Here is a 27,394-nt window from a genome sequence, read left to right as displayed (position 1 = left end):
TTTAAGTATTTTCCTATAGATACTTTCCTATGTACGTGATTGGTACAATAAACCTAGTAGAACTAAAAACCACTGCTCAGAAACCATATTGTTGATAGCTTGACTTTTTTTTCCCCCCAGTGCCGGTACTAGAGTTCCAAAAAATTTTAGTTCTGTGATGTGCAGTAAGCAAGGCCTGCTGCACTGAAGAGAACAGTAAAACATTTCAACAAAATTTTCCTCCCATAGGATGGGAGTGAGAAGGGAAGCTTTTGTGATTTAAAGTCTGATGTATACAAGTGTGGGACAGGAGGGACAGGAATGTTTCAGGTGACATTAAATATGTTAAATATGAGCACTCTCCCTACCACTGTAGTTCTCATTTAACAGTGTTCTTATGCATGTATTCCTTGTGATTTTTAAAAATAAACAAGTTTTCTAATGTGATATGCTGGTAAAACATTTGAGTTTGAATGTGTTGGAACCTGACTTCTATCACTAGAACGAGTGTCAAAAGTAACTGGTGCCCCTTCGTAGCCGTAAAAGTTGCCAGTGGAGCTTCAGAGGTATCTTTAGTGGGTGACAACTGCAGGCCCCCCATCAGGTCACTTTGCTTGCTTTTCTTGACACATCTGCTGGGGTTAGGCTTAGGTTTCCCTTTACCTTCTTCAGCCTCTTGTCCAGTCCATGTAGATCCTTCTGGTTGCAGCCTCACCAGTTTTCTTGTACCAATCCTCTCTCCCCCAGTATGTGTTCACATGTAGGGTCATGGACACCTTGAGAACTGTGGGGAGTGCACAGGAGCTCTGTCCTGATGTTTCAGCCTTGCTTCAGCAGGGAGGTGGGACTCCTGGAAAATCTGGCTTTGTTCCTGTAGCTCTCTGGTGCAGTGCAGTGCTAGGTAAACAGACTGGCAGAATAACAGGCCTGCCTACAATGCTTTCTCCAACACAACTGAAGCAGTGAAAGTACCAAATTAACAAGGCAGAAAGTGTATATATGAGAAGTCTTTATAATGGAATGTTTTGAGAGTCCTGCATATGTAAAACCTGCAGTAACGCCTGCAGATTTTCATCACGTAAGGGAACACCTAATTTCTTAGCCTGCAATCATATTTCTGCACAGTGTAAAGTGAGTACATATTAAATATCTTCTGTTTCTTTGTTTCAGATTGCACAGAAGCTGAGGCAGGCACTCAGCCGCTTTCCTGTGATGTAGAGAATAAGGAGTATTCAACAATAAAGAACAACTCCAAAGTGCTTTCCTGATGAGGAGGCAATGCTAATAAAAATTTGTTAGCCTTTGCAAAAAAAAAAAATCCCAAAAAACCCCAAACCAACAAGAATCAGTTGTAAAAAAAGTATTATTTAAAATTTTACTTTATCAGCCTAAATCATACAATAAGGCTCTCCTGTCTTGAAAGCTCTCCCATTTGTATCATTATTTAAATAAAACAGCTAGGTAATGCTCTCAGTTATAGGGATCTAAATTATCAAACTGATATGTTGCCATGGACTTCGTGAAGACTTGTCATTCAGATATTCTTCCAAAAACTCCAAATCAACACCAGAGTGACACCTTTGTAGCTTTTTTTTTTTAAGTGGGAAAGCAGACAAACTTAAGAAAATTACTTAATACTCTTTATATTCAGTTGAGCTCTCCAGCGATTCAGTAACCAGGAGGAATTATATTCATGTATGTTTCTGGCACATGTCTGTGATAATCTCCTGAATGAACGCTTTGTTCTTAGGTTTTGCTTCCCATATGCAGCCATGGCATCCTGCTCCCAGTATAACTTCTGGTAAATAGAAATCATTCTTCCCTCTCTTCTTTTTCCTTCTAACTCAATCTTGTTCTTGTGGTGTACCACCTCAGAGCTTGTCAGGCTCACTTTTTCACTATGCACTGTGTAAGAAGACAAAGTACAAACAAGGAACGAGCCATTCAGGAAAGTGTGAAAAACAGTTTTCCATACCAGCACTTTGACACCCCCAATGTTATGCTGTAAGGCACTGGTGTTTCTCAGTGCTGTACAGGGCCAGCTTCCCCTCTGACAGTTTGTAATGTTTCAGCAGAGGGGACACTGCCACATCTAACCCCAACTAGTAGACATCCCCAAATTCCCACTAAGCTCAGGTCTTCGTATAGTAGTATGGTGTGCTGTTCACACAGGTTCAGGTTAACTTTTTGTTGCCTTCTAATGCAAACTCAAAGGTGACAAAAGTACTGAATAACATAATTAGTCAAAACACAAACTCTGTTCTTTGATCATCATCTTTTATCAAGTGACTCAGTATCTTCTTCCTTACTACTGAAATACCATTTGAGGCCTTGGCTTTTCACAGAATCAAACCAAAAAAGCCACCACCAACTGTGTTCACAATGGGCACCAAGTACAGCAATTCATTTCTTGCCATAGGCAAGCAGGAAAGCCAAAATGCAGTTTTTGCTAAAATGTGCCTAGAAAATAAATGTTTTAATTTTAAAAAACAACAACTAAAAAGGCATTTTACCAAGAAGCTATTCTAAGTGACGGGTACAGTCTGCCGGTTCAATAGTTGCCTTACTCTGTTTTGCATTGGTGTTACTTTCTTGTGCTAGAAGGAAAATCTGGATCTGCCTGAATAACCTGAAACCAAACCAAACAAGACTAAGCCTAAGTCTAGATGCTTCTCAGTGTCACGAGTTTTGTTCACCTTTTATAAACCTTGTCTTTTTCTCCTCCCAATTTTAGTTGTTTGCTTTCAAAATTCCATAGCGCCGTGTTGTTTGATACAGCCATTTAAATATGTACAAATTGTAAAGAATGTGTATAAATGTTTTACACCAAATGTAAGATCTGCTTGCATGTAGAAGCAGCTTATATAATAAATTGTTACAATGTGTACAGTAAATTCTGAAATCACTTTTTCAAGCCAGCATTTTTTAGCATTTGTATATTCACTTTTTGGTAATGAAATCTCTTTGTAACAGACTCTTCATTTGGGAGGGGGAAGGGGGTTCTTTTTACCAATCCTTAAATAGCTCCATATGCACTAAAGTTGAAAGCTCTTTATCTTGAATATATTGTTTTGGAATCTTAAGTGTAAGCTCTGCGTTCCCAGTGCAGGGAAGCTATGACAGTAGCAACTGTGTCAGATGCAACATTTTGGCAAAAAAGAAAAAAAAGAAAAACTGTTTAAAGATTTCTAGTAAAATGAAGCTAAACTGATAATAAATATTTATGTATATCCACCAGACTATTTTATCTTTTTCTTTCAAATCATCGTGTTGGTTTTTAACAGAGTAAATGCACTATGAGGCAAATCCTCCCTGTAGCTTTTCACCAGCTTACACACAGGCCACCTGAGGAATGAGGAAGTATCCATGTGTCTTACATAAAGCAGGCATCCCAACTGGATAGTATAATAGTGCTAGTGACTGCAAACTAGCAAAGGCTATGCATATGTTGTAAGCTTTCTTTATTCAGGTCAGTCCAGCTCGTGGTTGATGGAACCCTCCTGACTGCAAATAAGTAGTAGAGTACAGTGCTACTGTGTATTCCTGGCTTTGTGTCAGCATGGTGTTGACCCAGAATAGAAATTCGATTGCCTTTGATATTTGTTTTTTAAATTAGACATGAATAGTGGCACAGTTTTAATTGCATGAGTTGGGGGCAACAGATGTAGTCATAAAACAGAAATAGCAAGTTAGTGCAAGACTTGAGCAGTGCTCTCCTGTGTTTTGTTTGTCATAGCTGAATAATTAGTGTCTGCAGCATCAACAAGCCTTACTACTGTTTCCTTCCAGGGAGAGCCAAACACTGGCATTAGCCCAGGGACTTCATAAAAGACATCAACTGCCCAAGTTGTTGGGTTTAACTTTACACTTTGATTGCTTATTCTGTTACTGCAACTACATCCATTTTTTTTTAATCAAAATGTAGCTGTACAGAGAGGAAGGCTACGTGCATTTCTTGTTTGCTGTTAATCAAACATGGGATTAAGACTGCAGCAGCAGACTTTGTTACAGGGTGTGGTTTTGGAGGTGTATTGTTGTCTGCAGTTGGGAGTTCTCCAATAGGTCCTAACTTTACATGAGTATGGAAATTTTTACATTCCTGAGCAATTCCTGTTTTCTATGATGAGATAATTGAGAAAGTACTACCATAACATACACTTGATTCTGTAAATCCTAGTTAAATAATACATCAATTTTATTTCTACCACAATTAGTCTAGTTCAGGTGCTTAGAACAAATTCAGTCTAACAGTCTTGTAAAGAAAACTCTCACAAAGGAAGCGATGCATCTCTTATGCTGTGGCTTAGTTTGACATACACCAGACACTCTGCCAGTCTGGACTGGCCAAAATTACTCCCTCCACAGCCTCAGGACATGAAGTCCAGCAGCAAGGAAAGCATTTGCTAGGCAAGTGTCCTGATACTGCTGCTTCTGCCTTTCATAGGGCTTCCCACCAAGATGTGAGCATGCACCAGGAAGTGGCCAGTTATTTGGCAAGGGGCAGGGAGGTCTTTGATCAGTTGTTTTTTTCACATACTTTCCTGTAACTCTTCTGATAAAACTAATGTTAATACCTGAGGTAACCACTTGAGCAGAAAAAAAAACTTTTTTCCTGTCTGCACAACCCTAACAAAAACAACCGTATAGAATTAGAAATATATTGACTGGCTGGTGACCAATCCACTCATTCTGTTTCGTGGCAATGTCAGTTACACCCATACTGTTTTAAAGAACCTCTGAGTCACAAACTTGGATTATCTGTTTTCTCCCTTTTTTTTTTCCTCCCATGGCTCTTCACATATGAGTTGTGACTCTGAGATCTTTGCCCTATCTTTGAGATAGTGAATTTAAACTGGCTTAATTTCCTTGTCTTGTAAAGAATGTGTTTGCCTATTTTTAATCTTCTGGGCGTTTTAATCTTTCCTGATTGGCCAGATTTTTTAAACTATCCTAAATTTTTTGCAGTCCTTCAGATTCCAGCTACTATTCTTACACCCCTCCTGCTGAACTTTCTGAACTCTAGGTTCTTCTCATCTACAGGGTTAAAAATTTTGCTTCACAATAAGATTTATTAGTTTCTTTGAATTGCTCCTGTCTAGCTGAAGCCAGCTTTCTTATTTTTACTAAATATTGTTCTTCCCTTATTCTGACCTGTGGCTGTATTCTGTTAAAATACATTTTTGTATATCATGGTTTTCTGTCAAGAGCTGAAGCAAGACTGCATTAAATATTAATTAAGTATTAAAATACTTATTTTCTGTTAACAACAGGCTTCTGCTATAATTAGTTTTCCTTTTATACCTACCATCTTCAACAACTATTCATTTTTAAAATACGTTTGCTAATAAACTTTTCATAGCACACATTTGTCAATTCAAGGTGACTTTTAATTCACCTTGCCTTCTGTTGCAATTAAATCTCAGTAGATCAAAATCTAAAATGGTTACTCTTCACTGGTTTTTAGTCTTGTGAAATGTCATTCCCAAAAAACCCAAATATTTCATGAACTGTTTTCCTAAAAAGTATGTAATTCTAAAGATGTAATTAAGTAGCTAGCTCCAAGAGGTTTGTTGGAGGTTATCTTAGAAGACTAACAAACATCAGGATTTTAAAAATAACAGAAAATACAGAAAGATACAGGGAAGTTTTTAAAACACAGTATTAAGTGGTTTAGTTTCTTTTGAATTGTATTTTAGTTATTTGACCTTATTGACCTGTCCCGATTAAATTGCTTGTCAGAGCATCCCCCCACACTCACCTGTGTGATTATGTGATGCCTCAATGACTAATGAATTTAGTTACCCACAGGAGACACAAAAATAGTGGGACAGCAGACTGAAGTTTATGGAATGAAGATTGTAAAGAATGTGCTCTCTTCCTTTTGATACTAGAGGAGAGGCTAAAGGAGTTGAAATCAGGGCAGTAATAAATTGGAAGAAAAGACAAGCCTTTTATTTGTGACCATTTACAACAGCATATCTGAAGAAAATCAGTCTCTTAAAAAAAACAAAACAGAAACAGTTGTGAATGAAACTGGATACTAAATATAACTACTTCCAATGGCAAAGCTAAATATTTATCAGCCTTCATTCAATCTGTAATTGCATCAAGATTTAGGTTTTTAAGGTACTAGCTGTTGTAGTCTATAACCCTTGGTATACAGGAGTAGTAGCAGTTTCCAAGACTATTAATTATTTGGAATAATAATTATATAAAATAATTTGCAAATAATATTGCCATTTCAGACACAGTTCAGCAAACACAAACTCTTTGTAATATTTGTAAATCTAGGTAGAAGTTGATCTCTTTATGCTATTAAATGAAAAGATTAAATGTATCACTTCATTATGCTCACTTTTCCGCTTCACATTCTGGGTGAATGGAGTATCTCCCTGCTCCCATGTGATCCTTTTGTATTCCTCAGTCAAGACCTTTCTGGCCCCATCAAAATTTATTGCACTGCTGACATACATTGCACTACATTCACTTTGTTGGCATGTCTGAGACCCTGTATCTGTTGTGGGCAGGAGGGGGTCATTGCTAGTATGTCTTTGCCATTGTATAAGACTGTCATGAGGGCTTTGGCAAGCACAGCACCCCCTAACAATACTACCAGTGCCCACAGCTGTCCTATGAACCTGAAATATCTACTGACATTTCTTAAAGTCCCTTAAAATTCTTACGTGAGAATCCAAAGTTTGTGCTTGGTTGGGGTTTTTAAACATGTTGCTATAATGTCCAATGACAAGCTGGAAACAAAGCCAAAATGAGAGAGTGACGCTGTTTATCCAGTGTTCTTCTATCTATATTTTATTATTTTTAATTAAATTCCAAGCCAGACACAGAATCTTGTCAAGTTTGGCATATAACCTTTTGCAAAAGGAAAAGCTGCCTCAAAAGTAAGGGCCAAACAGGGGTCAGGGTAATTTTTCCTAACTGTTGACTAGTTCCTGACTAGTTGAGGCATATTTTTAAGATCAGTAAAGATTTTGTTTAACAATTCAACAGCTGGCAGAGAAGTGAAAACTTAAACATACTATCTGTTGCAATATAGTAGCAAAATATAAACCAGGCTGCTTGCTGCTGGGATGGATTTGCTGAGCTTGACACACTGGCCCAGAAGATTCCCATCTGACTGCAATCACCAGGACTGCACCATCCCAGATTGGTTATGCCAGCAGAGATAACTGAGGAGTAAGAAAACTCTCCTTGTTTAAGTAGTGATATTTTTCTACCTGGTTAAAATTTGGATCTACCAAACTTAAAGCAAGGACTTTTTTCCAAAACTTGGGGAAGGAGGTAGGTCTAGACCACTTCTTCCCTACTTTAAGCATATTTATGTTTGGCAATAGATAAATTTTACTGGGGTAACAACTTATACCAATCTATCTGCTGCTTACAAGCACAGTCTTAATGCTTGGCAGAAAGGAAACAACATCCAAAAAAGCCTCACAAGCAAATAAACCCACACTGCAACCGTTTATGAAAGTCTTCCAAATTTAAACCAAATTCACAATCAGTAAGAGGAGGTTGCTATCCACAGACTGTTATACTACAAAGTAAGTCTGCAAGACAGCTGCAGGATATGGGATCTACTCAAGTGTGCTATAAAATTATCACTTTCTGGAAAAGGGCAACTTGCAGGGCCTGCAGTGGTTTCTCAAGGGATTGAGGGGCTGCTCCTAGAGTAAAAGTGGAGTTCAGAAAAGTTTTTTGTAGGTGTTGTTTCTCACAGCTCCCCTCTGAGCAAGGGTTTCATATTGTAATTATGTAGTGTTAGAATCTAATGACTAGTGGTCTTAGGTAATTTTGAAATAGTAAAATAAAACAGCCCCTTCTGAAGGGGAATTTAAGTCACACAGAAAAAAACCAAAACCCACCCACAAAACATTGTATTGGGTGTTTGCAAGGGAGCTCGAGCAGACACCTGCAGCTGCACCTAGGCTGTGGGCTGTTTCTCACTGCTGTGGAGCCAGAGGACAGGAATCAGCTCAGGTCCACTGCTGAACCGTGGCTGGGTCCCACTGTGTGTGTGGCACACAGGTCTGGTGATGAACTCTGCAGCAGGGAGGAAGACAGGACAGATGTGCACTGTCCCTGTCCAGTTCTGTCTCAGCCCCAGGATGCAATGACACCTCAGCTGACCCTCTGCAGCCAGCTAAGATCTCACAGAGCAGAGTGCTTCTGCCCTTTGCTTTTCTTCTGTGCTTTGCCAAAGAGGCTGTGCTAGACAGCTGCTGGCCCTGAGGGCAGAGAGGTGTTGAGTGTGAGTGTAGCCGACTTCTGACATGGTAAGGAAACATTCTGAGAAATCTGTCTCAGGATACCTTAGATTTTTCTCCTATGGGACTCCAGCCACCACTAAGTTAAACTCAATAGCCAGCATTAGGTTATTAGTTCAAGTGCCGATAAACAAAAAGTAATGTAATCACCCTTATCAATATGTATAGATGTGCCTCTTAAAGCAACTGGTTGCTTAAAAGTAGTCATAAAGATTGCAATATGTTGTATCCTGACTCATCCATTCTGAGCAGCAGCTTCTAGAGTTAAACAGATTAGTTATTCTGACTTCCCAGAGACATTTTTAAACTCACAGAGCATCTCTGCTTTTCTTCAGGCATACTATGAACTCTGTGCATCAGTGTTTCCATGTGGAAAGGATCTGCACTGGTTCTGGCCCATCCATGTAGTTTGCAATAAATCTTCAAGACCGGACGAAGTCTATTTAAAATTTCTGGAATAAGTAAAGAGAAAATTCTGCTGAACTCCCACCAAAATATGCAGGGAACATTATTCAAGATAGCTACTCTATAAGAGCAGAGTAGCTCTGTCACCACACCCACCTTTTTAAAAGACACGGGAAGTAATTGCAATAGCTCTATGTATCAGGGTCACTAATAACAGAATCTAACCATCAGTGGACCAACCTGGCAAAAAGCATCAACGAATGAAGCAGGGGAAGGGACAGAGAAGAGGAAGAGTAACAGGAGGGCAGCAAGAAAGGCAATCCAAAGAGCTCCTGAAGTAGAGGTAACAACAACAGCAGCAACCAGACATTGCACAAGGTGAATTGCAGTGGACAGGGTCTGTGGCAGTAGAAGGGCTCTTAACTCTTGGCTTCAGAGGGACAGCATGAGTACTGGTGTCATGCTCCAGCTTTCCCTGTCCTCAAAGTTATTTTACATGGCCCAGTAATTCTCACACCCCAGGAGCTGGCTTTCTCCCAAACCTACAGCTTTGCTGAGCTTTTCCAGTCACACCCACACAAGGTCTTTTCATTCCCCACCCCCTCCATGCCAAACTGCTGAGATTATTTTGGCCTGCCCACACTCTCTGCTCACCCCTTCCCATGCACATCAGCATTCCCAGGTCACTGGTATTACTGGGGTGCCTGTAATGGGTGGCTGAAAGCGAGGAAATGTCCTAGGAATTGAGTGCAGCCAACAGAGAAAGATGTTTTCTCACCTCCCTTTTACCCAGGTAACTTTTGAGATAAAAACACACACAGACACACACCTATTTGGATCAGAAAAAAAAGGAATAGTAGCCTGCAAATGAGTTAACTGCAATTCCTGCAACTTTCAACCAGCTGAGCCAGTGAGCCCTAGCCTAGCCTACTCACCTATATGGAATAATCATTTTTGTTATGTGTGCCATGACCCATCCCCAGGCTAACAGGGATTGCATGAAAGCTACAGGCATAGTGAAATCTAAACCACCTGCAAACTGGGGTGGGAATGTATCATCCCAGTCAACCTCAGACTCCCATAATGATTTATATGTTAATCGTGACTGTGGCATGAGTTAGAAGTACAGGCATTTCTTTCTGTAAAAGCAATACAGAAATCTTGTTTTAGTGAAGCAGAACAGCACACCTAACAAGTCAAATTGTCAAAAAGAAACAAACACTGACTAGCAAGCAGAATGAAGCCTAATTATGTTTAGTTGCACATATACAGTCTGTGGATTTAACTGATGCATTAGGAATAATGTAACATACCAAAATGTTTGTTCAAATAACTTTGAACCTTGATATTCTCTCGGTTCTTCTCTTTTCTGGTCTGTTCCCCTCATTCACATACTGTGCTTTGTCAGCTACCCCTTTACAGAAGCACTGACAGAGATAACACCTCATTCTACAGTCCTCCTTTCCTTTCAAGAAAAACATATGCTATTCACTCTGCCTTCACCATAAATGGGGCTGTGAAATAGCTTGATTCCTTAGCCAGTTTGCCCTATTTTACCGTTTTAGTTTTTCTTTCATATTATCCAGTTCAATGATAGTGGTATACTGAGGAACTCCATTAACTACTCTGATTTGAAATAGTTCCCATTCACTGTCTTTTCAAACTATTCAGTCCAAATTATCTTGCCACAAAGCTGCTGAAAAGCAGAGGAACACTTGAGATTTATTGCCCAATGCCATTCAAACTTTACAAAAAGCAGCTGTAAAAACCCCAAGGTAGACAAATATGTTCTCTTTCTTCATAGGAATGTGTTATTACACTGCCTCTTGCTCCCTTGCTCTTTGGTCTGAAACCCCTCCCAGACCTGAAAATTAATGGGCAGGGTTTTCTAAAGCATGGGGAGGAATAATACCACAAAGCATCTGTTTATAAAATTAAATGAGAGAAAGAAGCCTAGCTTCATTTTTAAATCACCACATATGCTGTACTGGAAACAACTCAAATGGAAAAAATGTTGAACATTTGATCACAGAAGAGCAAATCTATGCATGCAAGACATTTTGTATTCCTTTTAGACAGTGACTGAATTACTCTTTTTGCTATGTGGGTTAGTATCTGGCACACAACCATTAGTCCATACTCAAAGGCATGAACTAGAAATTCTATATATTAAGAAACATACAGCAAACAAATCCCAAACCTTAAACCTGGGGAATGTTTCCCACTGAATTTTGATGTACCAACTGCGATTCTGGATTGTATTTCAGATTTTGGAGAAATTAACCTACTCATTGCAGAGATGTAAGGCTTTTCTCAGTAGTTATAGCGTGGTGGTACTGGTTGTGAGCTGCCTGATTTGATTGTATTAAAGAGGTGTTCTCCAAACAGAAAACTGTTTTTAACCCTTTTTCCCCATGCAAATACTTGAATAAATCAGAAACTTTAAAATGGACAGGTTGTGTCCAACATTCACTTTTATTCACAAAAAAAAAATCCTTAGTTTTACTTTAGCTTTGTGTTTTATATGCAAGATAAAAACAACTGGAATGTGAGAGAACGTTAGGATAATAATAAACCATTGGGTTTATGTATACATTTCTGTTAACACAGAACATGTGCTCATCTAATTAACAAAATTCTCTTATAAAATACTACAGCTGTAAATAGCCAGTACTGGACATAACCTCAGTTAACATGTCCTATTATGTTCAATCAACTCCTACTAATGTTTACACACAGAAAATTCATAAAATATACTCTCCTTTGAATATCTGAGGGCAAACTAGAGTTCAATAAACTTTAAATGAATTAACATTAATTAGTTATGAACTGAACATGGAAATGCCATTCATTCTCTTTGCCCTCTCTTCCGAACCCCCCCATTCCTGAATGTCTCATTATAGGTCTCATCTATCTTGTATGCTCCTTTTTTTTCCCAAGTATAGTCTGTGTTAGCCAATACAACAAAATAACTAAAGGTTTTTATATTAACAGAATTCATTTACAAATGAATCATAGTTAGAGGGATCAAAAGTTAACATTTTCCTCAATAAATAGAGTGTACCATTAAAATTATCCAGAAACATATAAAGTCCTGCTGTCACTTGCCTAATTGTATTTTGTCCTTGACTTTCCCAATTTTTGTATGATTTGGTTACTCTAAAAATACAAGGGAGGGTCTTATTATTTTAAGTTATTTAACTTTCAGATCCATTGAATCAGCTTTCTGTTGTGTTCTGGCATTGTCCACTCTTGCATTCATCTGTTTCTCTCTGGCTAGTTACAACATCTCAACAGACAATGAAACTTAGGGCTTCTGAACAACCATGAAAGCTCTGTTTTTCCTTCTTACAGATACGGAGCATCAACAGAATAGTTAAATTCTTATTTAAGAATGAAATTAGGAATCACTTTGTGGCAGGCAGTCTCTTCCAGTAGTCCAGTGCCACACCATCTATGTACTTCTGAAATGCCATAACTGGCAATCTGGCATTGCTCCTTCCTGGAGTTTTCTTCATGGCTGATTCGTGGACAAAAGGAAGGCATTTCTTTTGCCTCATCAAATTCATATGCTTTGATATGGGGTAATCAATACTCTGCTTTCACTGTTGATAAGCAAGAGAGGTGTATACAATTTTTCACGATGAGGCATGTGCTTACTGAGGAGAAACTGCCAACATACTTGCTGCAGATCTTTCTGTGCAGATATTAAGCAGCCCACATTAAATTCAGTTTGTCTATTTTATTAAGCATTTTGTTTTTCCTATCAGGAGTTCCAGAAAATGAGGCAAGGAGCAGTGGAAAACTCTGTGGCTTCCTAGTCCTTTGAACATGAGAAAGGGATACCTACAACTAATCATAAGTATGTCAGTCTGCAAGAAAGAATAAAAAATTTATCTGGTTGTCTGGTCGCTATTGCTGCCTAAATAAACGCCATCTGACTAATGCTGCTCTTCTGCACATAGTTTTGGGATGAAGAATGTTAAGCTTTAAAACAGCTGCTGTTACTGAAAATAGCCTCTTAATAAGAAAAGGCTAGTGCCTGTGAATGCAGTCGGTCTGCCTCTCTAGAGAGACCTCTTTCACTTAGCACACACAGAGTTGAAGTACAGGTGGAAGAGGAGGAGAGAAATTCCACTGACCTCCCAGCAACACAGTTTTTCATTAGCAGCATTTCTAAAACTTCATTCCACCACTTCTGATACACCTTCAGAGCTTGAATTCAAAGCCCAGTCTTCTGCCAATCTGGAGCTACAGCCTGCAGCAAGATAGACCCTGACTCAGTCTGAGCCTAAAAGCTAGTTTGCTTCCAGTCCAACCACCTTGAGCAGCTAAACATGCACTGTTTATTCACTTGAGAAGGAAGTTTATTCACCCAAGCAAGGAGCTGCGAGATTTAGGCTACTGATATACTTAAAGTTAGGCACATGTTTAGCTCCTGCTGAACCAGAAGCTCAGGTCCGAGCCCGCACACTTACCCTCCCACCTCTCCAAATATTTGCTTAAAGAGTAATATGACACAGACTAATTAGCATTATAAGTTTTTTTTCCTGTTGTAAGAATCACAGACCCTGATGGCATAAGGAATAAGGGGAGCATGTCAGGAAAGGCTGTAAACAGGAGTGGAAATTTGAAAATATTGTCACTGACAGAAGCAAACGTCCCTGCATCACTCTTCTTGCACTCATGGCAAGGTGAAACGTTCTTTGTCAAAATCTAAATGAACAAAGCATACTAATTTATCACTCATGTTTCTCATGCTCTTCAGTTATTTTTGAGGAGATGCAGTTGATATTGGTAACAGTGACCTAGCTCAAACTATATTGGACTGTCTCTGTAACAAAGTACCAGATGTCTTTTGCACACGAAGTTCTTTACTAGGCCAAGAGACGTGTAACCAACTAGAATAGAAAGTTCTTCTCTCAATTTCACTGACAGTGTAAGAGGTGATATTAAAACCCTACAGTTACTTTCAGAGCAACATTCTGAGCACTTTAGCCTAAAAGTTATAAATGCTTCTCTGTGTCAAATACAGCTGTAAGTAAAATTCATTCTAATGTTAACTAGAAAATGTGGAAACATAGTAGAAGTTTTTTGCATATTAGGTGCAGTTACTTGTTTTGAATGACATGTGTAGGAAGAAATATGCTGAGATATCTCCCCTATTTCTTCTTTACTTGCTAAAGTCAAACGTTTGTCATAAAAGGCAAAACCCAGACTGTTTTCAATGACCTTATAAGCACACACATTTCCTGAGGAATTTGTGACCACTGAGGTTATGTGCAAGTGGCCAAAAATCCTGAGGAAATGTCGTCATAAGTAAACATATATTTAATCTCAGAGCTTCAAAAAGTTACTGAAAAAGCTATTTCAGTAGCATAATACTGGACAAAGAAAAGTGTATTTTGTTTGTTTCTACAGTGTATCACCAAAGCTTTTTGCAGAGCCCCAGACTGCAAGGTTCACTCAGTAGTATATAAAGACAGACAAGTAATACTACAGGGACACCCATCCTATACCCCGCAGTCCAGGATATGGAGTTCACACAGCTATTCCAGACAGCGAGCAGACAGCTAAGCCAAATACCCCTTGCTCTATCCAGTTCTTGTAACCTCTGTTTTGCAACATCCCTGTTGTTCCTCTTCAGATGGTCTTCAGACAAACAAACAATGCCACCTGCTAAGATCAGCATGCAGGACTTTTTTTCAGGGAGGCAGTTATCTGGACCCTGGAAACATCCATTGCCAGAAGGACCAAGGAGCAGGAGCCATTATAATGCATGGCAATGCTTTCAAGGTAAACAAGGGGCTGGGGAGGAGAAGGGATTGGAAATTCAAACCACATGGAATGACTTTGAAAAAGACAGAAGTGCTCAGAAATTACACTGAGGTGATTTCTACCACTGAGGTAAGCACTGAATGATTAAAAATCAGCATAAACACAGTGTGGACATTGTCTTCAACACAATTTATGCCACGGGTAAGTTAACAGGGATTGAACTTGATTTAGTAGCTGAAGGCTGCGTCATCCTACCATGGAGGCTGTCCCTGACATATCACTGCTGCAAATTTATTTGAACTGCATTTCACATAGTTCCACACCCAGCAAACATCAGACCTTAAGGACCTCTCCCCTTCTGATATAGGGGGAGAGAGATTTCCCTACTCTTATGAAGGCAGGAGCTGGAAAAGGAGTTGGAAAAAGAAAAAGTAAACAAAGGGACACTGCTGCAGATAAGAGATATTCCACTCTCCAAAATAGTCCTGCTATTCTATGCAAGCCGAATAGCAGAGAGATTAGCAGATTACACTGACCTGTTGCTTCTCCCAGCTGAAGGGGCCGATCACCTGGAGCAGCAGATCACCTCCCATTTTTTAGATGTGGGAACATTCAGAAAGCAATGCAAAACATCTGTGACTGCTCAAAGGTAGAGTGATAAAGACCAAAGATGGATGAAGAGAGGCAAAGAAGCTAGGATGGTGAAATTGTCAAGGCAGGAGATTAAAAGGAAGGAAAACTCCACAGAGACAGGAGGATGAAATGAAAAATTGCTGAGGAGGTAATGAGGGTGTACGGCCTGGGTGAAAACAAGGGCTGTGCAAGATGGAATGAGTTCACCTGAGGGACTCCTCAAAAGACTGCAGGAATTAATGCTTCTGTGATACTCACATAAGGTCCAGAGCAAGACAGCTCAACTCCAAATAACTCTGCTAAAAGATGATCTGTCAATCTCAACACTTTCTCTTACAAGTGGAGTTCCATGCATTGAAACACAGGCTGGTTAGATGAAAAGATCATACCAAAAGAACACTTTTGCACAAATCCCCAATATATTGAGGAAGGTTCCTCTATGAGCCCTAAACTTGGACGGCATTCTTTGTGAAGGAGGTTTGTAAAATGAATGGTTTTATTTACTGCTACTCTTCAGCATTTTCTGATTGTTGCTGTCTCAGGCTTGTATTTCTAACAAAGCCTAATTAACTGATTTACTGCTTTTTGAGTGGCTGTACTGCAACTGGAACACAGTGAAGAGACTTGTTTGTAACAGACTGGAACAGACTCAATCAGAGAGCCGCCTACGAAGCAGTGCTCTGTCATACACACTGCTAAAGGCTTCCAGTTTGACACCTTTATCTGACTTTTTCTCTCACGTCCTTATCCCCTCATAAGAATTTGAGGTGCTAAAAAAAATACTATCCCAGGTGCACCAATCCTTTCTTCAGTATCTTACCCAACAAATCTGACAGTAAACTTTTTATTAACAATCCTAAATTGTGTGTTCTTGGAATTTGCAGTGAAAAGAACTAACGACAACAATTACTAAGGTGTTAAAACAGAGGGACATACCGGTGTCCTACCAGTGAGAGTTTGCTCTCGTGATGGAGTTTAAAGGGGACTGTGAAGAATTATTCCTCAAAGGCAAAGACACACACACACACACAAAAAACCCAACCAACCACCAACAACAAAAAAAAACCCAAAACACCAAAAAAACTAAGTGAGGTTTTTTTGCTGCTATTTTTAAACACATAAGCATATGATCCAGGGCAACTTTTTAAAGTAATGTGATACAACTCTCTTGGGCAGCACTGATTAAGCGATACTTTAAGAATTTCATCTCAAATGAGCATTTTTCTCTAGGGAAAGAATGAAAGATGTCAAAGACATAAACCGATTTTTGGTCTGCCATTCACATTGGGTAGCTATTAGAAAGGCATCCCTTTTCTATTTAAAATTGAGCATGGTTAATCTATGTTCTTACATCCTCTAAAACTCCCAAACTTTGAGCTATGGGCTGTCTTGCTTTTTCCATCCTGGTCATTTAATTTCTACAGTTTCTGGGTCATTTCTTTTGTTTACCCAGTACTTTTAATCTCACTTTGTGTACTATAATCAAAGTTTAGGATGGGGAGGGGGGAAAAGCCCTATACAAACACCAATCTCACTTTCCATACCAGATCCTTTCAAAAAGCTTTTTTAAGGAGGCACCATAAACAAACATAAACCAAATCTCCTTTCGGAATTACTGCTGGTTATAAAATAAATAAGCCAGATGTGTGTGATAGAAAGATCGTACCTGCTTTTTAGTTTGTTTCCATGATGTCTAAAGAAGACAGGGGCTGTGACATTCCACCTGGCAGCGCACATGACCGACGTTCTCAACGTAAATGTGAGACAATAACAGATGGTTGTTTGGGCTTTCCGAATTTCGCAGTTTTTTCTACATCTTAATTAAAGTTAAATTTCGTGACGTTAAAAAATTAGAATTCTGCTTGGTTTACCCGTGTATGAATAGGACTACATTTTTTGCTAGAGGTTGCAGTGAGTTTTTCTCTCATGCGAACACACTGGCGTACCTGTGCCTACCTCCTCAATCGACTCTTTCTGGGTGAACTCCGGGGAAAAAAACAGCCCCCACCCTGCACAGACTCACCAGGGAATTGTGATGGGAACCCTGCAACAACAGAACTCCCGCCTGTGCCTTTGCCCGAAACTCGTTATATCGCGGGACAGCGCACAGTCGGAAAGCAGCCCCGAGGGGAGCTCCCAGTCAGCGGGGAGCGGCGCCGGGAGCCCGGGAAGAAGCAGGAAGGAGCGCGGCTTCTCCGGCCCAGGGAGTAGCCCCGGCGCCTCACGGCGCTGCTGGGCCGCCCGCGCTGCCGGCGGCTCGACGGCGACCTTCGCCACCCGCGGGGCCGGGAGCAGCCCGGCCGGGCCGGGGCCCACAGCGCCTCGCCGGGCTCGGCAGCGCGGCCGCCGCTCCTCCCCTCGCCCGCGGGCAGGGCGGGGGGCAGCGCCCCGCCGGCCGCTTCTACCTGTCCCGGAGGAGGAGGAGCCGCGGAGCCAGAGGGACAAAGTTTACTCTGGGAAGTTTGCCGCGGGTGGGAAGAGAAAGGCGGAGAGCAAAGGGGAAGGTCGCTCCCGCCCCGCCGGCCGCAGCCGGGGCTCCCCGAGGAGGCGGACGCAGCGGCGGGTCCGCCCGCGGGGGACGCTCCGCTTCCTTCGCCCTGCGCCGGGCGCCCCCGCCGCGGAGGCACTCGCAGGCCTGCGGAGGTGACCGGCCAGCGGCAGCGGGGCACGGCCGCCCTCCTGGACCGCCTCCTTGGGAGAAGCGGCCAGGATCGGGGACGGCCGCCCGGAGGAGCTCCCGCGGGGCTGCCGGGGGCTCCCGAGTGCCGCGCCGTGCCCCCGACGAGAAGGAGGCTCCTTCGCCACCCCCTGCACCGGGACCCCCGCGCCCTCCTCCCCGGCGGCTCCCATGGCTCTGAGCAAAGGGCTGCGGCTGCTCTGGAAGCAGGAGCCGGGGCCGAGCGCGCTGCTGGAGGCGCGCAGCCGCCAGGACTGCCTGTTGCTGGAGGCCGGCACCGTGGCGGCGCTCAGTAAGTGCGTGCGGGGGCGGCCGTGGGGGCCCGGGGGTGTCCGAGGCTGCGCCCCTCTGCCTGTGAAGGGACACTGGGCTGCGACGGCAGCAGGCGATGCCCAGGAGCATTGGGGCGCTTTCCTCCGTGGCATGGAGAGAGGAAGGGGAGAGCGCAGACTCACGTCCAGTGGGATGCTGGCTGTGGGGAGCGCCTCGGCTCGCTTACAGCCCGACCTCCAGCACGGCCCTCCAGGCTTGGCCGCTTGCTGGAGCGTTTAGGTGGCCCCTGGTACGCGCCGTGCATGGAGGGTGGGCCAGCATCTCCTCCCGATCCGTGTCCCATCGCTGCTCTGGGTGTCTTTAGCCTCCTCACTAGCAGCCGGGGTAGAAGAAGCGGGAGAGGCCACCCGGCTGGCTGGTGGCGGTGGGGTCTCGGAACAGGCCACCTTTGGTGTACAAGACTTATCCTCTACAGCCTTGGCTGCAGAGGAGGGCCCAGGTAAAGTAGTGGGGTCCACTGCCTCGCGGAAGTTTCTATTCAGCTACATCAGGTGCTTAACCAATGAGGACAGCCAGCTCACAGCAGAGATGTTTTGGGATGATTGACATGAGATTTATCTCCTGTAAAAAATCCCTGGTTTCTTGCTGTGGTGCCCCTGTGGTTTGAACGGTGTTTGGTTACTTGAGTGTCTGGCTCCTACTGGAGCAGTCTCCTAAACATGCTCAGGGCTGTCTCACCTCGTGCTTTTGACTCTTGTTACACATGAGTTAATGCAGTGCTGATGTTGCTGTTAGGGCAGACATAGAAAAATGAGGTGACTGAGAATGTAAGGGGCAAAAAGCAATGTAGGGGAACACATGCTTGTGCTGTGTTCTTAAATTGTTTTCTGCCTAATACATGTGCCTGCAATCATGCTGCTGTTCACAGTGTTGTAGGAGTCCGTGTTCAAGCAGCTCAAATGTTGTAGTAAGATCTGTGTGTACATTGCGATTTGTACAATGTCAGTCACAATGTCACCTCAGGATCTGAGCTGAATCTTCCACAGTGTACACCGGCAGGACATGCAGACTAAAATGCTTGATTTTCAGGTGTTGGGGACTTTAGGAATGATGAAAGCCAGAAAGGTCATCAAGGGGTTTTCACAAGAATAGTTCTGATATTGGGAAAATTTTGACCAGTCATGGAAAAGATGTTATTGCCACACTGTGGGAATTTTTGTTTGGTTTGTTTTTGTTTTATTGGAGCTTTATATTGTGCAATATTTTGAGGGTTCCGTTTCTTGCTAAATTCTCCCGTAATAGTGGACATAAATGTGTTACATTTTTCTAGAGGGGGTTTTTGTGTCAGTTTTCAGTGAACTGGCAGTGAAAAGTCAGTACTGAGAAGCACTTTACTCACTTTCCCTGATTCTATAACCTGTCGACATTAAAACTCTATATTGATATCAATGGGGTTTGGTCTGTATTTTGTTATTCTGATAAAAATCTAAAGCAGCTCCACTTCCTAAAGCCAATGTGCATGAATAAAATGGAGACTCCAGTATTCACCTAGCAAGCCCTGAGCCACCTGTATGACCAGTGGTTGGAAAGATTTGAAATCTCACTAATTAAAGGAGTAGTTTTTCTACCCCAGTGTTGCCATCCCCCATTTGAATTGCTATACCTGAACTGATTTGATAGCTGGAAAGTTGTCCAGCTGAAAAGGATCTGGTGGTGCTGCTCCACATCCATCTGAACATGATCCAGCAGTGTGCCCAGGTGAACAAAGAGGCCAATGGCATCCTGGTCTATCTCAAAATAGGAGCATGTCCAGAGAAGGACAATGGAGCCAGTGAAGGATCTGGAGCACAAGTCCTATGAGGAACAGGTGAGGGAGCTGGGGTTGTTCAGCCTGGAGAAGAGGAGGTTCGGGGGAGACCTTATCACTCTTACAACTGCCCAAAAGGAGGCTGTAGCCAGGTGAGGGTTGGCCTCTTCTCCCAGGTAACAAGTGACAGGACAAGAGGAAATCCCCTCAATTTGCGACAAACCAGACAAAGTTTAGATTGGAGATCAGGAGAAATTTCTTCATGGAAAGTATGGTCAGGCTTATGGAAACAGGCTGCCCAGGGGAGTGGTGGAACTACTATGCCTGGAGGTGATCCAAAACTGTGGATGTGGAAGTCGGGAAACATGGTTTAAATGATGAACACAGTGGTATTAGTTTAATGGTTAATTTACTAGTTCAATGATCTTAGACATCTTTTCTAATCTTAATGATTCAATGATTTTGTGATTATGGAATTTATACAGTCTCTCTTAAAATGTTAGAATTCTGAAGTAGTGATTTGTAGAGGGTAAAAAGCCTGTTTGCTGAGCCTTTTGGAAGTACAGTGTCATGTCTTGAGATAAATGTAATTGTGTCTGTGTTGGCACTCCATGGTAATAACTGTTATTTTATTTCATTTGATTCCTGTATTCCTTCCTGGGTTGGTTCCTGTATTGTAGGAAAAGCTGGTTTGTCCAGTGGAGCCTGTTTAGATAACTTCTGTTTATGCAGGACAGGACCAGAAAAGGAGGGAAAACCTGCAGTAGGTATTGTGCTGGTGAATTTAGAAGAATTGTGAAGAGGAAGCTTCACAGCAGGGTGGTGACAGAAACAACATTAATTCTGTTTTGTTTGACTTGCCTTTAGGTTGTTACTAACCATAGAACACGACAGTGGGAAGTTAACATAAACTTTGTATATGTGTGGTTTCAGACATACTAGTCCTAGGATTGTGTTAGTTTTGGCCTCTCTGTCTAGTTTTCTGTTTCTAAAATAAAGTTCTTTAAAAATTGCATACCTGTGGTGAGGAGTTATGCAACTGTGCCTTATGCAAACCTCTACACTAAATAAAAGTAGATTGGTATACCTGGAGCACTTAAGTTGTACAACAGTTCATGTAGTTTTGCAATTAGTAAACAGAACTGTAGAGAGGAATAATCACAGATGGACGGTGAAGGCCTGACAACAAATTTTAGTCATTGTTAATTGGTTTTTTTTCCATAATTACAAAGTATCTCTGCCCTTGAACAGGCATGACATCTGCACTTGTGGAAAGTTTAATTGCTTCTATAATAATTTTGTACTAGAAGAAATTTTAATGTCGAATTTAACCTAGTTCAAGTGGCAGATGGGAGTGAGAATTGTCCTAGAAGAAGTGGTGTTACAAAAAAAGAAATCTGAAAAACCACACACTTGTACAGACACAGTGTCAATACAGGCTATAAACCTCTGGCAAACAACTCATTAAAATAAGCACTTTCAAATATGTAAGCTAACAATTTGATGCTATCTCATGAATGGAAGACTTTATACATTTTCCTGTCTTAATATGTTATAAAAATAATGACAATTTTAGTTGCAAACTGATTGTTTCATAATTTCTTTACTGCATGCAGAGGTTTAATACTTGAAAAATATTTACATCCTTGGTATCAGTAGTGGAAAAGTGTTGTAAAGATCTCTAATTGCCTGAATGTCAGCAATTTATAAAATGAGAACACATCCTGTAATAGAAACCTAAACTAAAAAACTCATGGAAAAAAATCAAGAAATCAAAAATCACTGCAGGAAACCTAGTTGCATATTCCTAAACCCCTTAATCTGTGTAGTGATGTGATATCAACAAACCAGTTTTCTGTTCAAGTTAAATAGTATTTTTCAGGCTGGCAGTTTTTCTTCCTCCTCTCATGATGTCACTGTAGGGTGGAGGGTAAAATTCACTGTTTTGAATTGAATTACATATTTTGCTGAAGGCTATTTTTTTGGTTTTTTGGTGTTTTTTTGCCGCTGTCAATCCTAAAGCTTTAGTCATCTCCAGAAGGATGGGTGACAGCCTGAAACAATTCTTCTAGAAATTCTCTGAATTAGAACATCAATATATTCTGTGGAAGAAACCTAGAGTCATGAAGGATGACTAGAGAAACCTAGAGTCATGAAGGATGAAGAAAAAATGTCATTAATTGAGGAGATTTTGCTTAATGCAACAGGGAATATAGATGCAGATGCTGTTCCTGCTTTAAACACATCACAGTTTCAGTGGTTTACAGATGAAGTGAACTGCACAAGGTAGTTCTGGACTTCTGTCAAGGCAATTGCTAAACTAAGGCTATAGTGCTGAAAATATGATGATTTAACTTTATTATAGCAAGTAGTTTCAGTGAAAAGCTGTCAACAGGAGTGCTCTGCTATTGAATTTCAGCATAATAATATGTTTTCTCAAGGGCAGAGCCAAAGGGTGCAGAGATTTATTTTTTTTTGCAAGCTCTTTGATTCTGCAGCTGCTTTTGTAAAGGATGTTACATCACCTGTTATGTTAAATCCTAAATGACCATGGTGTCTGGAAAGTACAGAAGTTCAAAGCTGATACAGTGTGTGTTTTTGCAAACATGTCTGAGGTTTTTTCTTGACTTTTACCCACAGATCTGGGAAGTTAGCCTTTTAGAGGCAAACTTACGTAAAGTTAAGGTGTGTGCACACTCTGTGGAGGAGCTCTGTTCCTCCTCTGTTGCTTCCAGTTGCAGGTGTGTGTGGTTCTCTGAAGCAGCAGAGTGAAATCAGGGTAAAGTCATGCAAAACCAGGAAGTAGCAGTTATTTACCTGTGCATCTTTTTCTTCTTTTGTGCAGAAAGCAGTTTCTGTGCTGTAGGTACATTCACTGTTTACAATTAGCTTTGGTTTTGTATTTATGTGAACAACTATGCCACTGACTGGGGTATGGAAATCAAACACCAATACTTGTGTAAGTACTGTGAATGTATTTCTAAGCACTATACTCTGTCCAAAACAATGAGCCCCCACCATGGCTCAATCCTGCTCTAATGCCAGAATATTCATACAGCTAGCACAAGCTTTCATGAAGTTTTCTGTAGTTCAGTGTTGTTCAAACTTTTCCATTTGTGGAAGCAGTCTACAGAGCAGAAATCCAGTCTTCCTTGGTTATGCTGGCAGTGGGCACTTGCAGGCTGTGGTTTCTCAGGCTGAATTTCATTGCTTTAGATTTTAGGAAAAAGTGTGTGTTGCAATTCTTTCAAAATGCAAACTGGGTACAGAGGAGAGGGAAGATGTATTCGTGTAAGTGTAGAGTGTTGGTTACAAGACTTGTTTTCTATGTAGGAGACAAGTAGTGGTTGTGAGGAATGAATTCTTTGTAGTGGTTATGTCTGTAGTTGCTTGTATGCTTGTAAACTTCTATGCTGCAAGTTTCTATGTAAATATGAGTCATATATGGTAGAAACCACGCAAAGATAATGGCCAAGCTTCAGAGAAATCACTTAGGGACTTCCCTTTTATTTTCTTGACTGCCTGCAGCAACATGCAGCTGGCCAGTAGAAACCTGGTGGTTTCATTAATCCATTATTATTTGTTTGTGAATTAATATATTCATATATGCACGTGCAAGTATGCAAACATAATCTCTCACTAGGACCAGATTGTTCTCAATCTAATATAGAAACCAGGGAACTGATTTTTCCAAAATGCCAATTTTCTGTTTTGTTTGTTGTGTTTTCAACCAGAAACATATCTTACTAGAAAATTGGCAAATGAATTTTTTATTTGTATTTAATGTTTTGAATATTTGGATTCTCTGAACTGTAACTCTGACAACAGACTTTTCCCAAATCTGTACTGCTTGGCCAATATGGTGTTTCTGAATACAGTCTGACTTTCATAATGCCTTTGTAGCTTGGATTGAATGTGAACAGGAAGATTTTAGTGGTGAAAGATGTTGAAAATACAATAAAGTACTTTAAATGTGTCTACAGATGACTGAAAACACAAGTTGGAGGTAATTACTTTTTTTTCTAGTAGAAGGTAATTTCTTTTTTTTGGAGGTAATTACTTACTTTTTTCTAGTAAGATTCTTATGGTAATGTATAAATGGGAGTTTTGGTATGAAATTTCTGTTTGATTATAGTTTTCCTGTTTCTGGGGAAAGTTCACACCTCTTTCCCCCAGATGCTAGATAACACAAGTAAAGTCATCCCATGACACCACACCTATGTTTCTTAAAGTACTTAGAGATATGCTTGAGATTACATTTGTATAGCAGTACCTACAGGCCAAGCAGATGACTATTTTCAGAATCAGGCTGAAAAATCACAAGGGAGAAACACAACCCATAACCCCGTCTCAGACTCTTTTTTTCTTTTCCCCAAGAACTTTTCCTTCATTTTTATCTTTAAATTGCAGGTATTAGGGTGTCTGTCCTTAGTGTTGGATTTGGAATTATAGTACCTTTCTCTACCCTCTTACTCCAGTCACTGAACTTACTGGGGTCCATATGCTTGAGAGTTTTGCTGATTCTTGCTGAAGTCTGGAGGTTCAGCCCTAAGGAGGGGTTGAATGAAGGAAACTGCATATGTTTGGCTAATTCCTACTAGCTGGTAAATTCAAATTGCAGCTTTTACAAGTGGGAAGTCACACTTGGTTAAGCCATATGGTATAATGTAGTTGTATGTCTTTTCATGGTGTGGGAGTTTTTTTGCTCTGAAATATTTTATGCATGGAAAAGGTCACTTTTAAGTGGTTTTATTGCAGCTTTCATTGAATTATTGCATACCTCTTGTTTCGCAAGGGTTAAAGTGTTTCATAGTAATTTTTCCCTTTAACTCTCTTCATCTAACAAAGTAGCACATAAGTTTTGTTCCCCGTGCAGCCACACTCTTTCTGTTTCAGACTCACGTGTCCTAGCACTCCTTGAATGCTCTAGGAGATGTTTTAGGTTTTGATGACAGTTATTTGAGATTTCAATAAGATTTCGAGATTTATAAATACTTCTTTTTAATAACAGGATATGAACCTGGCTCAAGCCCTCTGCAATAATGTCCTTTGGACGTTATACCAAGGAGTGTAACAGGACAGGAGACTTCAAATTCCATCAGTATCTTTAACAAAGGGAATTTACACACACCACCCCCCAAAATGTGGTCCATAGGCACGAAAACATTCTGGCCTCTCTGTTTTCATGACCCAGAGGCATAGCTGTGTCTGTTTGGCATGTTCCTTTCCTGTTCTTTCCTTCCAGGACTGATGCTGCTGTGCAGGTATAGGCTCTGACAAGCGGCCTGCCCAGAGCGGTGGCATTTCTGTAGCAGGACTGGCAGAACACAGCTGTTTGGCTGCATGTTTGGGAAAGTCCTCTGCCAGGAGCTGACATGTGTGTGGTGCCACTGGCTTGACCTGGGACACTCCAGTGGGTTCCATACATGCCAGTGGCAGGTATTTCTTGCCAGTAGTGGAATGAGCTGTGTGTTGCCTAATTCCATGCTGAAATAAATTCCGTTCTTTTGGATTGTTCTCTTACCAGACACTTTTAACAGCCAACTTTCCAACTTCTAATTCTATTTTGAAGAGTGTCACCATGCTTTCAAAGTGACTTTTGGAATGCTTTAGGGTTGTGCCTGGCCTGCAGCTTTATGAGCTCCCACATCTGTCTCAGATCTGAATCTCTTGGTGTTTCTCTTGTCTTAGATTTCTTCCTAAAACTGGAGTATTTGGAACAAGAATTTTGGGTTTGGTTTTCCCTTTTTATTTTGAAGCAGCACAATTATTTTAATGTAAACAGCTTTTAAAGGAGGGAACAGGTTTAAGAAAAAATTGTCAGTGTATTGTTGCTGCTCTTTTCTACTTAGTAAAGACGTCATGATGCCATGGAAAGTGAAACATCACCTTTTTTAACCCGTTTTTTGTTTTTTTTTTTTAATACATAAGAAAGTCTTGACAGGGAGGTTATTTTTCAAAGACTGAAATGCTGTTATAGTCTATCTAAACTGGTTTTGTGAATTTGTTTTCTTTTTAAGTGCTTGAGAACTGAGCTTGCAGTCTCAGCCCTTAAAATGTGCCATTACTGAGTATTTAAATCATTATTGTCCAGAGATTTATGTTACCCAATAAAAATAACTTTATCCTCTGTCTGCTGCATATGCTTTGCTTCACCGGTGTGTGTGGTATCAACATTTTGCTAGTTTCTCCTGATTTACCTCACTGATTTTCAGTGTTCTAAGAAAGTAGAGTATGTAAATTGTGAAACTATGGTAGTAAAAACAAAATTAAGAAAAAATTAAACAAGTTTTCTTTATTTGTCACAAGTGCAAAAATTGAGATAAACATATTTTAATTACTCTTGGGGGTTGCCTCTGTTAAAGAATTTTGCAAGAGGAACTGTCCTTCATTTCACTTCAAAGTGTCAGCAATATATGGAATATTTATTTATTTTCTGTGTTTCTCACTAAGCTCCTTGCCTCTTGAGATTTGTAAAGAGAACTGTCTCTTTTCTCTTCTATCATCCATTGCAAGCAGTTCAGTTTGTCCTTTTTATGCCCAGAGGTTTCAGGGTTTTTTTAACTGCTGAAGTTAATTAGGAGCATAAGATTGCATATTATTAACAAATCTCTGAAAGAACTATGTTGCTGTTTATCTGTAGTTCAAGAAGTAAAAGGACGTTTGAGGGTTACAGTCTATTTTCCTCATTTGGGAGATTAACCTTGCTCCTCATTGGGAAATATATGCAAAATGCAGACTCATTCAGGAAGTGTGCTGGTTTTATGTTAAAGTAACCAGTGGCAAGTGTGATCTGTGATCTGGCTTAGTATGTAAGTTAGTGTATAATATTTAACGTGTGCCCATTGAAGTTGCTTGTTGCAGAAATGCACAAATATAACATGAGCATCTGAACCTTTTTTACTTTAATTAACTAATTTTCACTTCAGTAAAATGTGTTTAATTCCTCTTGAAATCAACATCTGGTGTTGTGTCTACATGAAATCATGTTATCCTGCATTAAACAAATCCAGTTCTGTCTGAAATTAGACTGAGAGTCTGGAAGTATAAACTCTCTATTTTTGTACATCAAGAAAAGATATTATATTTTAGCTATGGCAAGACTGATTGTTATTTTTGTTCTTATTTTAGAACAGCATAAATTTTGCATGTGCTCATGTATTTATTCTGGATCTGATGGGGCATCTGTACCATAGAATAAAATTGTTCCTAACAATCAGGTTGATTTGAAAATAAAGTGAGTGCTCTTTTTTTCTTCAAGGGTGGTGTGTGAAGATATGCATTTCTGTCCCTCATGTTTTGATCTCTATAGTTTTACAACATTTTAACCCTACCTTTGTACTGTAGTATTATTGACTGAGAAAAATCAAGCTAGGTAGCATTGGTTCCTATGCAATAGGAATAATAGCAATCTGAAATTTTTATGAAGACTGGATAACTAAGTTTCCTGCCTTTCTCTTTGTTCCTTAGCTCCAGAAGAAAAGGATGCAATTAAAGGACAGTATGAAAAACTCATGGATGCTTATGGCTGCTTAGGAGAGCTTCAGCTTAAATGTGGTA

At 40.6% G+C, this 27,394-nt stretch overlaps 2 protein-coding genes and 1 long non-coding RNA gene across 5 annotated transcripts in view; 2 read left to right on the top strand and 1 right to left on the bottom strand.

Annotated features, from left to right (window-relative positions):
* The window catches only part of SNX9 (sorting nexin 9), a 67,996-nt gene extending 64,783 nt beyond the window's left edge, over positions 1–3,213 (top strand). For both annotated transcript variants that reach the window (XM_088161683.1, XM_088161682.1), the window contains exon 18: positions 1,150–3,213. In XM_088161683.1, coding sequence (XP_088017809.1) covers positions 1,150–1,197 — 48 coding nt within the window. In that variant the 3' untranslated portion in view covers positions 1,198–3,213. The remainder of the gene's footprint in view (positions 1–1,149) is intronic.
* The window catches only part of LOC148224342 (uncharacterized), a 35,462-nt gene extending 18,183 nt beyond the window's left edge, over positions 1–17,279 (bottom strand). Inside the window, exons 1-2 of the long non-coding RNA XR_015802409.1 lie at positions 16,744–17,279; positions 8,574–8,713 (exon numbers count right to left, since the gene is read on the bottom strand). This is a non-coding gene — a long non-coding RNA (uncharacterized LOC148224342). The remainder of the gene's footprint in view (positions 1–8,573; positions 8,714–16,743) is intronic.
* A 551-nt stretch (positions 17,280–17,830) lies between these two features.
* SYNJ2 (synaptojanin 2) overlaps positions 17,831–27,394 on the top strand; it is a 65,173-nt gene continuing 55,609 nt past the window's right edge. The window contains exons 1-2 of one of the 2 annotated variants that reach the window (XM_014892743.2): positions 17,831–18,046; positions 27,305–27,391. In XM_014892743.2, the coding sequence (XP_014748229.2) occupies positions 17,926–18,046; positions 27,305–27,391 (208 nt within the window). In that variant the 5' untranslated portion in view covers positions 17,831–17,925. Of the gene's footprint in view, positions 18,047–27,304; positions 27,392–27,394 lie in introns of those variants that run through there. The other variant, XM_014892744.2, reaches the window with a different exon arrangement.

Source organism: Sturnus vulgaris, chromosome 3 (assembly GCF_052056855.1).
Source record: "Sturnus vulgaris isolate bStuVul1 chromosome 3, bStuVul1.hap1, whole genome shotgun sequence".
Classification (NCBI taxonomy): Eukaryota; Metazoa; Chordata; class Aves; order Passeriformes; family Sturnidae; genus Sturnus; species Sturnus vulgaris.
Note: the sequence above shows the minus strand (reverse complement) of the source record. Positions and strands in the feature narration are given on the sequence as shown.